The sequence below is a fragment of the Salmo salar genome, chromosome ssa04 (genome assembly GCF_905237065.1).
Source record: "Salmo salar chromosome ssa04, Ssal_v3.1, whole genome shotgun sequence".
In the NCBI taxonomy this organism is placed as follows: domain Eukaryota; kingdom Metazoa; phylum Chordata; class Actinopteri; order Salmoniformes; family Salmonidae; genus Salmo; species Salmo salar.
Window position 1 is genome coordinate 22,658,147 of NC_059445.1, and position 16,315 is coordinate 22,674,461.

General features: G+C 42.7%; 1 protein-coding gene across 11 annotated transcripts in view; it reads right to left on the minus strand.

Annotated features, from left to right (window-relative positions):
• fat1a (FAT atypical cadherin 1a) overlaps window positions 1-16,315 on the minus strand; it is a 93,684-nt gene that overhangs the window by 68,693 nt on the left and 8,676 nt on the right. For all 11 annotated transcript variants that reach the window (XR_001328235.2, XM_014195248.2, XM_014195253.2 and 8 more), the window contains exon 3: window positions 191-505. Coding sequence is in view for 10 of the 11 variants with exons in the window: in XM_014195248.2 (XP_014050723.2) it covers window positions 191-505 (315 nt within the window). In the remaining variant the exon portion in view is untranslated. The remainder of the gene's footprint in view (window positions 1-190; window positions 506-16,315) is intronic.

Consider the following 16,315-nt stretch of genomic DNA (forward strand, 5'->3'; position numbering starts at 1 on the left):
CCACAAATGGATAACATTAATGACACGTGTGACCTTACCTGGTTGTTTTCTGTCTACCTTTACTATTCTGTGTATGCACTTCATTTAAAGCATAGCAGCACTACACATGTTTGCCTGCGAGAAATCAATTCCACCTTGGGAATCAATAAAGTTCAATTCAGAAAAGTGGCGGCCTTTGCCTTAGTCTTACCCATCTTGGAGTTGATGGCGAAAAATCCCTGGGGGTTGCCACTGGTGATCTTGTAGGAGAGCTTGTCGCTGGCTCGGGCGTCCGGGTCCACCGCCTCGATCTGGATGATGGACACGTCCTTGGGCGAGTTTTCCGCCACCGATGGGTAGTAGACGGGCTCCGAGGTCTGCGGCGCGTTGTCGTTGACGTCCTGGACCTCCACGTAGACCTCCACAAAGGCCGAGAGGGGCACCACGCCACCATCCGTGGCGTACACAGTCAGCCAGTATTGCGGGGTGGTCTCATGGTCCAAGAGTTCCTGGGTTCTGATGACCCCTGGGAGAAAGAAAGCGAATAATGAGTTATTTGGGCTCTTGTACTATGAAAGAGAAACATCCATAAAACATTATTTTTTTTTTAAACCATTTCACTCCCAGCTTTTAGATGGAAATTGTCTTAGTCCATACATATAAAAACAAAAAGTAGTTCAAAGAGCATTTAGCATTCTTTATGGGGATCACACACAAACGCTTAGGCAAACAAAAAAAATCCAGTATGTAGATACCACTTGAAAGAGAACGAAAAAAAGAGAAAGGAAAGATATGGAGAAAGAGAGAAACTCATTCTGTGCTATTTTAATCATGGGTAGGTGTCGGTGCACAGCAGTAGGGGGAATATGGTAGGGTAGAAGGTTGGTATTGTCATCAGACCCTGCTGTCTGTTTCTACATGACAGGCCTGGATTTTTACAGCAGACCATTTGCCATGAGGGGCCTATAGCTTTCAGCTGAGCAAACAGAGGAGCTTTCAAAGACCTGTTAGGACTAACATTTCACAACAATACCCCCGATGACTGAAAGGAGATCTGTGGTGGAACCATCAAAACGGCAAACTAGAAAGTAGGCTAGTCAGCCATCCTTCTCTGGATGAGTGCACAGTTGTTTCCCTCGAGGATTACCCAACATTTATGATGTGGTTTCTCATGCACGTTTTATTTGGGGCTTTAAAAATATATCTGATCATTAGGTAGACTTGGGTTATGGCATGTCAGGGGTAGAGCGATACGAAATTACTCAGTTGTTAAGAAGACAATCTCTAGAAAATCTCTTTCCATGCAATTTAAGTAAACATTAACATTTAAAAAAAGGTCCCAATGACCTGTTATCGAAAGCAATAAAAGTGAGCTCATTGGCCCGGCCCACCTCCGAAGGTAATAAATTATAATAAAGCCAGGGCGAGGCCTGTTTGCCACCTATAGGCAAGCGGTAATCGCATACTGTCCTAGTGTGCCATATACCGAAGAACGATAAGACACTGCTCCATGGCACCAATCCTACTTTTCCTACTGCCTGCCTTTCAAAACACTTTGTTGCTCCCTGTAACTCAATGAGTTGCACTGCAGGTTTGTAACCGAGAGACAGGCCTACCTTTCTCCTCAGGGGGGAATAAAAATATTCAGAATAAAGAGAGAAGAAAAAAGAAATCTCCAACACCTGTCACTGACATTTCACTTTTCAGGGGGTTCACCTCAGAGTTACTGTATCTTATGTCTGAGTCTGAGGTGCTTTTTTTGTCATTACTCATCATTACTGCTAGCCAGGGTTAGCAGTTAGCTTGAGGCGTGTAATAAGGCCAGGGAGGCAGGGTGGCAAAGGTGGAAATGGATAGCACTGTAACACTCCATAACACTTCCTACAGCCATGTGAGGGTATAACCTGCCTTCAGAGAATATTCACACCCCTTGACCTTTTCAACATTTTGTTGAGTTACAACCTGAATTTAAAATTGATTAAATTGAGATGTTTTGTCACTGGCCTACACACAATACCACATCATGTCAAAGTGGAATTATGTATTTTGAAATTTCAACAAATTAATTAAAAAATGAAAAGCTGAAATGTTGTGAGATACTAAATTGTCCAATTCTTCGAAAAGAAAGGCACCTATTGGTAGATCGGTTAAAAAAATGAATATCCCTTTCAGCATTGTGAAGTTATTAATTACACTTTGGATGGTGTATCAATACACCCAGTCACTACAAATATACAGCCGTCCTTCCTAACTCAGTTGCCAGAGAGGAAGGAAACCGCTCAGCGATTTCACCATGAGGCCAATGGTGACTTTAACACAGTTACAGAGTTGAATGGCTGTGATAGGAGAAAACTGAGGATGGATCAACAACAGTGTAGTTACAAGTTGTAACTTACAACATTGTTGTAGAAACATTTATGGAATCACTACTATAAGTCGCTCTGGATAAGACCATCTGCTATTTGACCAAAATGCTAAAATGTAGTTACTCCAATATACTAACCGAATTGTCTAGGTGATAAGCAGGAAGCCTGTACAGAATACAAATATTCCAAAACATGCATCCTGTTTGCAAGAAGGCACTAAAGTAATATGGCAAAAATACTGCACTCTCCATATTTTCAAGCATAGTGGTAGCTGCATCATGTTATGGGTATTAGGCTTGGACGGTGTACCGTACATTTTAATATTTGTAGCTACTTTGTAAGTAAATACCTGCAGTCAACTTGTGCAATACGTTAGAAGATTGAAGCAGATTGCATTCTTCATTTCACCTGTCACATTATTTTTCATTATGAAGTTTACCGTAGTTCCCTAGAACAGTTGAACGAGCACAACGGGAGAAAGCGGGAGTAGCTGTGTATTGACAGGGATCACGTTTTATATTGAAAGTCAAGTCTTTTTTTTTTGCTTCAAAAGAGTGATCAGCGACGTGCAACTATAGTCTTTCTTTCACAGAAAATAGATTAGTGCAACACATTCGGCAGAAAATAGCTTCATTTTCATCAGATGACAACAGAAGTGCAACACTATGTGGCTGGCAGCCACACAAGTAAATGAGCTTACAATGATTAAGTAAAAAACGATGCATGGCCATCATATTTCTAATGTTTATCATTGAAAAAAATGTAACCAGCTACATTTCCTAATGTTTTTGCTTAAAGTTAATCTTGCATTTTACCAGAGAAAGGTAAGCTGGCTACACCGAGAAAAGTATCGGAGAAAAGTAGTTACACATCAGTCAGAGCGCTGTCGTTTGATAGAATGCCCATTCGTGAATTCTCATCCAAGTGGACACGTGAAACTGAATCACAACATTTGTTTGAAGCTGAGCAAAAATTACAATAAGAAGCATTTTAGATCTGCATTTACAAAACGTAGCAAGATATTTCTTATGTGTTTATTTCCATTTTTGGGCCACGAAAAACAAATAATTCTGAGATAGGGTGACCCCTAAGTTTAACTTGCTAGTTATCTAAGTAAGTGGCTGAATTAATAAAGTCACGGGGCATCATATTGTTTTAGCTTTCTGCCGTGTTTGAGAAGTCAAAGCCCTTTGAATGAGTTTTCTGTACAACTACCACTGCATCTTGATATCCTTGCGTTTTTTCTCCGCTCCGTTCTAGGCCCATCTGCTCCTCCCCCATCTTCTCTAAGCAGAGCAGGAAAGCCCGTTGCCCTAGCGACTCCCAGACTCCACACAGACACAGCGTGTACACAGTATTGTTCTTCATTCAGACAAGCATGCGTCAAAACTTGTTCATTTGCATAATAGCTCTCGTTCACATTCGCTTGTAAATGTCCAAACGCAACAAAAATGACATTTGGTAGCTCTTACCTATATATTTATAACTTTATTAGCTGGATAACTTGTGCTAACTTTGTTAGCATTCTGGTAAAAGATGCCTAATGGGCCTTTTTGTGTTTTTTGGCTCCCCCTTGTGTACTAAGCCAGTAATATATATGGATATTAAAATCTGGAGACTGAAAAGATTTGGTCCTCAGATCCTCAAAAGGTTCTACAGCAGCACCATCGAGAGCATCCTGACGGGTTGCATCACTGCCTGGTATGGCAACTGCTAGACCTCCGACCGCAAGGCACTACAGAGGGTAGTGCGTATGGCCCAGTACATCACTGGGGTCAAGCTTCCTGCCATCCAGGACCTCTATACCAGGTGTTGTCAGAGGAAGGCCCTAAAAATTGTCAAAGACTCCAGTCACCCTAGTCATAGACTGTTCTCTCTGCTACCGCACAGCAAGCGGTACCGGAGCGCCAGGTCTAGGTCCAAGAGGCTTCTAAATAGCTTCTATCTAATCAAATGGCTACCCAGACTATTTCCATTGCCACCCCCCATTTTGCGATGCTGCTACTCTCTGTTATTATCTATGTATAGTCACTTTAATAACTCTACCTATATGTACATATTACCTCAATTACCTTGACTAACCGGTGCCCCCCTGAATATAGCCTCGCTACTGTTATTTTACTGCTGCTCTTTAATTATTTGTTACTTTTATTTATTTTAGATATTTTTCTTAAAACTGCATTGTTGGTTAAGGGCTTGTAAGCATTTTACTGTAAGGTCTACAGCTGTTGTATTCGGGCGCATATGACAAATACAATTGATATCACCCAACCCTAATGGATATGCTTGTAATCATTAAGGACTGGCGAGTTTCTCCAGAATAAATGTTTTTGGATGGAATGGATCTAAGCACAGACAAAATCCAAGAGGAAAATCTGTTTCAGTCTGCTTTCCACCAGACACCAGGAGACAAATTCACGTTTCAACAGGACAATAACCTAAAATACAAGGCAAAATCTATACTGGAGTTGCTTACAAAGAAGACCGTGAGTGTCCGAGTTACAGTTTTTACTTAAATCTACTTGAACATTTATGGCAAGACCTGAAAATGGTTGTCTAGCAATGATCAACAACCAATTTGACAGAGCTTGAAGAATTGTTTAAAGAATAATGGGCAAATGTTGCACAATCCAGGTGTCAAAAGCTCTTAAGAGACTTACCCAGAAAGACTCACAGCTGCAATCGCTGCCAAAGGTGCTTCTATAAATTATTGACTCAGATAACTCAAATGAGATATTTCTGTACTTTATTTTACTACATTTGCAAACATTTCTAAAAACATGTTTTCACTTTGTCATTATTGGGCATTGTTTGTAGATGGGTGATAAAAAATATATTTAATCAATTTTGAATTCAGGCTGTAACACAACAAAATGTGGATTAAGTTAAGGGGTATGAATACTTTCTGAAGGCATGCAGGGTGTAATATGGTTGATGTCATATGGGTATACAGGCTTGTCGAGGCTTGCTGGCTGGCACCGATTGCGAAATGCACCCAAAGGGCCATCGTGAGGCGGAAATAAAAATAAAATAAAAAAGTGATTATATAATGAAGTAAACAGATTACAAAAACATATATATTGCCACAACAAAAAAAAAACGCAGTAAAAATGTGCAAGTGTGAGTTTTTCTACTCACTCCACTCGCTGAGATTGCTTCTGGGAGGAACAGATTTGCAAATGTCAAGCATGAATAAGAAATGTGAGTGCTAATCTGACTGCTAGCGTCCTGCGAGAGCATGGGGAAAGAGTATGAGTGAGAGGCAGAGAGAGAGAGGGTGGAGATTGGGAAAAGAAGGAGTGAGGATGAGACGGAGAGAGCGGTTGAGTGGGTGAAAAAATGGAACGAGAAACTAAGATAGAGAGTGTGTGTGTGTTGTGTGTGTGTGTGTGTTGTACATTTCTGTGTCTGTGTGTAAGGGTGAGAATGTGTACTATTCAGACTAAGTGTGTGTGAGAGACAAGGTAAAAGAGAGACAGCTAGAACGAGAGGGATGAAACATTTATTGTGCCTGTGCCAACGCAATGCCCATGCTTCAGTGCTCATCCATTTGACTGGGAGACACTGGCATAGCAGAACCATTCCACTCGCTCAGGAGTGTCAGGTTGTCTGAGTGCCCACTGCCAACCCTAAAGCCATCGGCATGGAGAAGATGACTTTATATTAGTGCAGTTCTGCACTGCTACAGGTGACTAACAAGACTACATAGTCATAGAGGACCTTGACCCAAACTCACCCCTCACAGGAAACTTAAACAAACCGTGGTAGATAAGGCTAATTGGTACGATAGCATTGTAATGGTCGACCGGCGGAAGGAAGAAAGTCCAAATCTCGTATCTTTTTTTAATAGTTTGATGAGGCTTTGATGCCTAGAATAGTTCCATTTAAAGAGAAAGAGCTTCATCGAAATGGTTAACCGAACACAATGCCAATTTCAGTTAACATCTACTTTTTATACAAACATGAACGCGTGACTGGCTTTAAATAAACATACCAGAAGACAAAGCATCTATCGAAACAACATATCAAATCAACAGTTGGCTGGATCATTACTCACAGAGGGTGTAAATGATGAATCAGAGGTATTTAGCCACCACACCTATACCATTTCATTCCATTCGCTCATGAGTGTCAGGCTTTTAGCTGCCAACCCTAAAGCTATCAGCATAGAGAAGATGGCTTTATATTACTGCTCTGCACTGCTAGAGCAATTATCACTGAATTATCACAGTGAATTATTGCAATGTTTGTTTATGTTTCAATTAATCCCGGATAGGATGGGTTGCCAATTAACGATTTGACACGAAAATAAAATGTCATTCATTCATTCTAGTGGTGACTAACATCAATGCTGCATAGTCATAGAGGACCTTGACCCAAACTCACCCCTCACAGGAAACTTAAACTGTGGTAGGTAAGGCCAACTGGTACGATAGCATTGTAATGGTCGACTGGCGGAAGTAAGAAAGTCCAAATCTTGTATATTTTTTATAGTTTGATGAGGCTCTGATGCCTAGAATATCAAGTTCAATTCAAAAAGAGAACCATTTCAATTAATCCCTTTCTGAACACAAGGACAATTTCAGCTGACATCTACTTTTTATTCAAACATGAATGCGTGACTGGCTTTAAATAAACCTACTAGAAAACAAGCATCTATCGACAAAGCATCTATTGAAACAATAGTTAGCTGTATAAATGTGTATAAATGATGAAGCCGAGGTATTTAGCCACCACACCTATACTTCTAGGCTAGTCAATGAGGAAGTTGCAAAATGTGCCCTTGAGGCAATAAAAACAGTTGACAAAGCCTAGGCAACCTACCCAGACAGATTTGCTCTCTCTCTCCTTTCTTTCCCTCTTCCTTGCATACCCTACGGCTACACCTTCGACAGCCACCTAGCACAGCAGCTTGGCTAAACAAAAAAAAGAGCTAACGGCTAACGCTGTCCTTACAATTCTGCCATCTCATGTAGGCGTGTGAACTGCAATTTTCATTTATGTTATCTTTATTTAACCTTTATTTAACTAGGCAAGTCAGTTAAGAACAAATTCTTATTTACAATGACGGCCTACGAACAGTGGGTTAACTGCCATGTTCAGGGGCAGAGCGACAGATTTTTACCTTGTCAACTCGGGGATTTGATCTAGCAACCTTTTGGTTACTGGCCCAAAACTCTAACCACTAGGCTACCTGCCATCCCAATCAGTCTCCGGAAACAGGTCCACCGTGACATTTACTCAATAGCTAGTTACAGCGGGGAGGCTGGATGAAGTCTGCTGCACAACACATAGCCCACTGAGTGTTGTTTAGACAAAATTGTGAAATAACATGGTTGTGCTTCGAGGCGCCGAGGAAAATGGCAGAGGAGATCTGAGGACAGAAAACATTTAAGTGGATTGGATAAATCCATCTGATCCAGGCCAAAACAAAAAAAGTAACACACAGTGGGGGTAGTACCTGCGGAACTATACTATAATGTTCCCTATTTAGTTCAGAGGATGAGGTGTACTCAGTATTTCTAACATGTATAGGACCATGGTCCCTGTCATGAAAGGGGTGTACATAGTGGGCAGGGGGCTAAATTGGGGAGAGACACTCTTTTCCCCAGAAGGCCTTGTAGCTACAATGGTGTCGCCACAAATGGAGAGGACTGCACATGCCATGGATATCAAAAGCTGGCAATTTAAACAAATTAGAGCGCCAAAAAGATTACCGGTTGTCAAAAGAGGATTAGGATTTGCAAAATCCTGTTTATCCCCAGTGCTTATTTTCATATGGTAGCACGAGGTCTACTTCAGAAACTGAGTCAATATCATATTTTTCTGGCATTGAAAACGTGTAATGAGGAATTAGGCTGCAGTCAACTTTACACAGCCTAGAGAAAAAATATTTTTCACAGTTTGTTTTCTATTGTCGACAAAGATATCTACAGAAGTCGAGATGGTCTTCCGATGACCTTCACAACAAGAGACCGTACAGGAATAATTTACGTGCTTCGGAGACCATGAGAGAACAAAAACGTGTCTTCTCAAGACCGAGAGATCAGCTATTTCGGCTTACGCCAGCACTCCCTTGGTCTGCACTCGAAAAAGTCAGACGTTTGCTTTGAACTACCTCTCGGTAATTCCGCTCTCCTTTCCCCTCGCATTCCTCAGCCTTCTTAGGACTCCTGCCTCACATGCTTACATAAACTTTCTCAGTGCTCCCCCCCCTCTTCTCTTTCCACCGGCCCTGGTGGAATGCTTCACATTCCTCCACCACGTAGAGCCCTGGGTGTATTAGAAAAAGAGTCCTGAGCTAAGCTTCCCATGCCCCCGCGAAATCAAACCATCTCTTTGGATCCAAGAGTTCTCAGAAGCTAAGACCTAGCCTAGCCCTGCACTTCCAACGTTTTTCGGTCCATACTGTAAGTATTAATGCCCGAAACGTTTGAAAAATTCACAAGGCTATGAAGTGCAGCCAAAGCAGAAAAACTCCACCTCATGGGATACCCACATAGCCTACAGGTCTCGCTTTCACACTCATCATCTTTATTACTTTATAGAACGGTGGATATTTCTGAACAATACGGACAGCTTGAGTTACACACGGTAACACATCGGCCAAAGGCTTACAATCACCATGCAAAATAGGACTTAGCAGGCTATTGAAGTGTCAAAGACCATATCGGGGTCATTGACGAAATATGGTGGCGCTTTGAAGAGTGACCAGCATTCAGCGGGTATTCAGTACATTAGTGTAGATCTGGGAAAACAGTCATCAAAACAGCTGCATGATGAGTTCACACAGAGTCTCTCAAAACAAAAGCGCATTTCTCCCCGCTTGCCGTGCTGTGCAGGAGCATCAAGTCTGGGACCAAAAGGCTCCTGAACAGCTTCTACCCCCAAGCAATAAGACCGATGAATAGTTCATCAAATGACTACTTGCACCGACCCATTTTTTTTTTTTTTGCACTGACTCTATGCACACTCACTGGACTCACACATACTACACTGATGTGCGCGCGCACACATACACACACGCTTACAAACACAAAACATATCACATCTGTATATTGACGCTACACGCATACACCAACACACTCACACAGACACACTTTCACACGCACTGCTGCTACTCTGTTTATTATCGAACCTGATTGCCTGGTCAATTTTACCCCTAACTACATGTACCTATTACCTCAATCACCTCAACTACTTAGTACCCCAGCACACTTACTCAGTACCAGTACTCCTTGTATAAAGCCTCGTTATTGTTATTTTATTGTGTTACTAATTCCTTTTTTTATCTCTTAATTTTTGCACATTTGCGTACTTTTTAACTCTGCGTTGTTAGGAAAGGGCTGGTAAGTAAGCATTTAACAGTAAAGTCTACACTTGTTGTAACAAAATGTAATTTGATCTCTCTTTGACCCAGCGATCCTCTGAGTTGTGCCCCCACCAACCACTTCAGCTTCGTGCATCATTGTGCATTTTGTATACAATCTCCACCGGAGGCAAAAAAAACAGCACAATCAACAGCTGGGCTTAAGGGAAATGGTACTTTAAAACTTTAGACAAACAATCATTTCAGCCAGCTTAACAATGTGGAGCAGTGTGCTTCACTCTACATAATCATATGGTCTTAAAAGGGGAGGGAACTAACTAAAAGCACTAAACAACTGCCATTTACTAAAACTGCATCAACAGACCAGGGGGGAATTAACGTTTTAAAGCGGCATAGATATTCAAAACTATAGCTTGATGACACTGTGTAATAAAATAAGAATCCTATTCTAGATTCTCTGGCCCAAGGAGAAAAAAAAATATGAAAGAATGGCTGCATTCATCTGGAGTGAGGGGGAGAGGGGTTATACGCAGCGAGATACAAAGTGAAAGCGAGAGAGTCTTTAACGAACGAAAGGGGAGTGATGCAATGAAAACATGCTTGATGGGATTTCTCTTTTTTTTCCTGGCAGAATTTAGCCCATTAATTCCAGTTGAGGAAGCCTATTGGGACACGCCCTGGCAGCTACCATTGTCACAGAGCGCAGTGTTATTTCAAAAGGCCTCAGAGTGGGCCTGTGAGAAGCGCCACCTGGTTTCATATCGCGTTATAATTTAAGACCTGTTCCCTCCCAGCCCTCCGGTGCCATGCCCCGCTCCTCTGATAATAGCGGGCGCGATATACCGTCTGTTTTCCCCTTATCGCAAAATGTTTATGAAGCCCCCTGAGATAGTTGCCCACTGACACCGACTGTACTCCAATGCGCCGCGGTAAACGGTTCCCGTGGAAAGGTCTTTTTTTTTGGAGACAGATAAGGCACTTTGAAATATAGGCCTTCTCTCTCTTTCCAATTGGCTGCCGAGCTGACATTTACAAAGGTTGATTCTTTTTTCATTACATTTTTATTGTCTTCGGAGATTAGAGATTAGAGTGGCGTTTAGGCCTATAAAAGGCATTATGGTTGTTGAGAGTTATGACAGGAAGGTTGGGACAGTATGTGAGTTTAAATGCATGTTTGGGCAGCATTTTCTATCCTAAGTTTTTCAACCCTAAGAGGCAACCATGGCACTTAGGCCTAAACATGTCAGTGTCTACATCTGTATAACACTGGATTTGAACCCAGTGCCATTAAACTGCGGTCTCTGGTCATGCTACCATAATTCTGATGTTTCCTGTCTTTGGTCTTTACATTGGCAGCTTGACAGTGAACATGATGAACGGGGAATTCAAAAGGAGCATCTTTATCTCTCGCCGTTTGATTTTAAGTGGTTGTCTCTCAACACATGAAACCTCAGGATTTGTTAAGCCAAGCACTGTTTCACTTTGACATTCAGTCAGTTACGCTTTGAGAGCCAATGCATCATACAGAGATGCTTTAAAATAAACAGCCAGCTAAGACTTTGTCGGTTACCCCTTTCACTGCAGTAAACTCCATTTTGATTGGGGCTATGATCGGAAAACAACGACTTCACATTCAGGTGAACATGCTACAGGGAACTGCAGGTCTTTTCATAGTGACAGGGGAACACACGCCAAGATAGACAACTGAAAAACAAAATGGCTTCTAGGCCCAAGTTTCAGCAATCGAAATATCCCAGTAAACTTCACCAAGATCAAATGGATTATTTTATTTTCTGGCAAATGCGGGACAAACATGTAGTTACTGCAGTCTTGTACGTGTCTGCAGAATCTCTGTGCAATCATTAGCAACTTGTGTAGAGTCATAATTGACAGTAGTTTACATAAAAAGAAAACAAAATGTCACTAACCATTATTTGCCACGGGTCTCAATTGCCTAGATTAGCATGACAAGAGCTAACTCACAATCGAGCACACCATCTGCACGCGGCACCTTCACAGGTTTCTAAAAAATACTTCATGGACAGAGCGAAGCAACAAACTTTAACTGGGGAAAGTGTGCTTTTCATTTAGCACCCTACAATCAACTTTGGCCCGCTGCACATTCCTGGTCCTGTCGCCCCAGCAACGGCGCTCAAGCAAAGACCATTACAAGTCATGTGGCTCTTTTGAGTGTGCTGAAGAAGTCACACTTCTGGCTTGAGCTTCTGTGTATAGAAACAAAAAAAAAATAGATGGGACCGGGCCTGGGTGCTTGGGTTCAATCAATCTCCCATGAAGCTTTGGTGGTGCAGACATGGCTGGAATAGTGAACGCAGCCAAACATGAAAAGACAAAACCATTCGCCACATACCTCCCCTATCTGGCATCACTGAGGGTCGGCCCTACCTCGCTCTCGACAGGAAGGGCAATGGAGGGACAATTTGGAGAGGAGAGGAGGGAGGAAGGCCCAATTTGAAGAGGGGAAAACACAAGCTCACAGAATTTTGTCATTACACGTCAAACTATTTCATTTGCCTCCACAAAGAGCTATTTCAGCACACTGGCTGCCTCCAGGTTGAAGTGAAAGGGCAACGCATACATTATCCAATGAGCAAAGGGCAATGCATACATTATCCAATGAGCATCTGGACGGAAGAGGCGATTCCACTGGGGCTGTTGAGATTCCTTCCTTTTTTCCTACATAAATGCAAACACACCGCATGAAGGCCTACACCTTTGTTCACCTTTACTACTAGTATATTTTAAGTCTGGGGACTTTTATTAATATGCATTTTCACCTCTTTTTTTCCCTGTTCTTCTTCATCCTGTTAAGTGAATCAGTGCAAATTCAATTATCACATCTTGGTTTTTCCCCTCGGTTCACAAAGTAGGCTAACGAACTTAAAGACATGACTTCAATAGCGCTGTCAAAACACCATCTAAACTAGCAGTTCCTGGAGGAGAAACACAATGAGAGAGAGAGAGTCTGGTCGAACTAGCTCTTTACGTCAAAGGCTGAAATACAAGGTATTAGGAGTTCTAACAGAAAGACATGCTTAATTGATCACAGAGGACCCTTCCATGACCTCATAAACGGCAGTCAGTCCTTTAGCGCAAGCACCAAGTCTAATTGATCTACTTTGAGAACGGTCTCCATCGATTCACTGATGGCGCCGACAGAGATGGTCGCCTCGCTTCGAGTTCTTAGGAAACTATGCAGTATTTTTTTTTTTTTTTATGTATTATTTCTTACATTGTTACCACAAGCATTTCGCTACACTCACATTAACATCTGCTAACCATGTGTATGTGACAAATACAATTTGATTTGAACAATGTACCAGTACAAGACTTATTGGGCCTAGGCCTATAGCCTACCTCGCCACTAATCAAGCACAGCCCATGACAAACAACATCCTCCACCCCTCCCTCTTCCCTAAGCAACATCAGCAGAGTTACTGGCTTTTTTTTTACAGGAACGTCGGTGAAAAGCATTTATAGTGCACTGCAGAGTGAAGACCATTAAGAGTCGATCTCAATTTAGATTCACAGAGAGAATGGAATGTCAAGTGGTTTTGTCCCAAATGAACACCACTCACCACCTCGACCACCCCACAACAATAACTGCTACTAGTGATGGTTGGGGGGGTGTACAGTTACATATTGGGATCTTTTTTTTTTTTTACGATATATCGTGTTGACAATATCGCAATATAGTTTGGAGCTAGTTGGCTGTACCTGCGCCAAAACTCCTTCATAGCTTTTAAAATAGGGAGCCAATTAGTTTTTAGAACTTTGATTTCCATGACTGATCAAAACTTGTTTCCTTATGGCTCTCTCTTGCCCCTCTGCAGCAGACATATGGTGAGCAATATGTTTGGAACATCGAATCGCAATAAAATCACACTATAGATTCACAATATACACTGCTCCAAAAAATAAAGGGAACACTAAAATAACACATCCTAGATCTGAATTAATGAAATAATCTTATGAAATACTTTTTTCTTTACATAGTTGAATGTGCTGCCAACAAAATCACACAAAAATAATCAATGGAAATCCAATTTATCAACCCATGGAGGTCTGGATTTGGAGTCACACTCAAAATGAAAGTGGAAAACCACACTACAGGCTGATCCAACTTTGATGTAATGTCCTTAAAACAAGTCAAAATGAGGCTCAGTAGTGTGTGTGGCCTCCACGTGCCTGTATGACCTCCCTACAACGCCTGGGCATGCTCCTGATGAGGTGGCGGATGGTCTCCTGAGGGATCTCCTCCAAGACCTGGACTAAAGCATCCGCCAACTCCTGGAGAGTCTGTGGTGAAACGTGGCGTTGGTGGATGGAGCGAGACATGATGTCCCAGATGTGCTCAATTGGATTCAGGTCTGGGGAACGGGCGGGCCAGTCCATAGCATCAATGCCTTCCTCTTGCAGGAACTGCTGACACACTCCAGCCACAAGAGGTCTAGCATTGTCTTGCATTAGGAGGAACCCAGGGCCAACTGCACCAGCATATGGTCTCACAAGGGGTCTGAGGATCTCGTCTCGGTACCTAATGGCAGTCAGGCTACCTCTGGCGAGCACATGGAGGGCTGTGCGGCCCGCCAAAGAAATGCCATCCCACACCATGACTGACCCACCGCCAAACCGGTCATGCTGGAGGATGTTGCAGGCAGCAGAACGTTCTCCACGGCGTCTCCAGACTCTATCACGTCTGTCACATGTGCTCAGTGTGAACCTGCTTTCATCTGTGAAGAGCACAGGGCGCCAGTGGCGAATTTGCCAATCTTGGTGTTCTCTGGCAAATGCCTAACGTCCTGCATGGTGTTGGGCTGTAAGCACAACCCCCACCTGTGGACGTCGGGCCCTCATACCACTCTCATGGAGTCTGTTTCTGACCGTTTGAGCAGACACATGCACATTTGTGGCCTGCTGGAGGTCATTTTGCAGGGCTCTGGCAGTGCTCCTCCTGCTCCTCCTTGCACAAAGGCGGAGGTAGCGGTCCTGCTGCTGGGTTACTGCCCTCCTACGGCCTCCTCCACGTCTCCTGATGTACTGGCCTGTCTCCTGGTAGCGCCTCCATGCTCTGGACACTACGCTGACAGACACAGCAAACCTTCTTGCCACAGCTCGCATTGATGTGCCATCCTGGATGAGCTGCACTACCTGAGACACTTGTGTGGGTTGTAGACTCCGTCTCATGCTACCACTAGAGTGAAAGCACCGCCAGCATTCAAAAGTGACCAAAACATCAGCCAGGAAGCATAGGAACTGAGAAGTGGTCTGCGGTCACCACCTGCAGAACCACTCCTTTATTGGGGGTGTCTTGCTAATTGCCTATAATTTCCACCTGTTGTCTATTCCATTTGTACAACAGCATGTGAAATGTATTGTCAATCAGTGTTGCTTGCTAAGTGGACAGTTTGATTTCACAGAAGTGTGATTGACTTGGAGTTACATTGTGTTGTTTAAGTGTTCCCTTTATTTTTTTGAGCAGTGTATATAGAATCATGAGAAATACAATAAATATCGTATTGGCACCGAAGTATTGTGATAACGTCTTATCTTGAGGTCCCTGGCAATTCCCAGCCCTAACTTCTACGCCCAACCACAACAACCCCCCTCTTACTAGAAGCCTTAACTAGCCTACTTTGTAAAATAAGTCCATCTTGTTGTTCTTCTTTCTGTATCATGACCTCAGGCTCCAGTTGTTTGTTCCTTTTTCCAACTAAAGGTTTATTAAAACAAGGAACTAGATTCCATGCCTGGCCCTGGAAACATCAATCAGGTTAGCGGCATACCTAGCTGGCCTTAAGTGTGTCAGACCCCCATTAGCACGATAACCCCAACAGCAGTGTCTGAGCACACACGAGGACAGAATTAGCCTGGACTGCACACAAAATCTCACCAGGGCTCCACATAGCCCCCAGCTCTAAACATGTTTGTGTGATGTGCAGAAGTAAATACAAGGGTCAGAGATCCAGAGGGACCCGGACCAGACGATTGGCAGATATACCCGTCTACAGTCGGACAATAAGAACTGGATAGGGGGAAAACATGTTGATTCCTATCTTAGAAGTAACAACTTTCTGGGTTTTGCTAATCTTATCTTGGCCTAAAAATGGCTGAATTACTGCTGTTAGCAAAAGCAAACCCTGAATCGGGTAAAATAATATATTGAAAGCTGAAGTTACGTAAATTAATTTCCGCCTCTGTTTACTAAACTAAATTAAGCTAGTAACTAAATATAAAGTTCAAGATTTAGGCTTAAGGAGAAAAACTAAGGGCCAAAATTGTATCTTCTTGGCGGTAAGATGAGAGGTAAGGGAGTCAAATGGGCACTAAAGACCTTTTCATTTGCACATTCCTCATCACTACCCCTCCATTCTCAAACCCAGGGGTTCAAGAGGATAAAGGGAATAAATAATGCATGCATAAGGAGAACATGAGATTCCAAAAGGCATTTAACTTAACCAGCCACAGATGTTAGCCAGCCTTCCCTTACTAGCCCCCCTCATAAAAACCTTTCCAGAGCTTAAGGTGTGTGTGGCTTCTGGCATGTACCCTTTGGTTTTAGCACTTTTTCATTTGTTTTCTTCTCTTCTCAACCCTTGTTTTCCTACTTGTCGGAAAG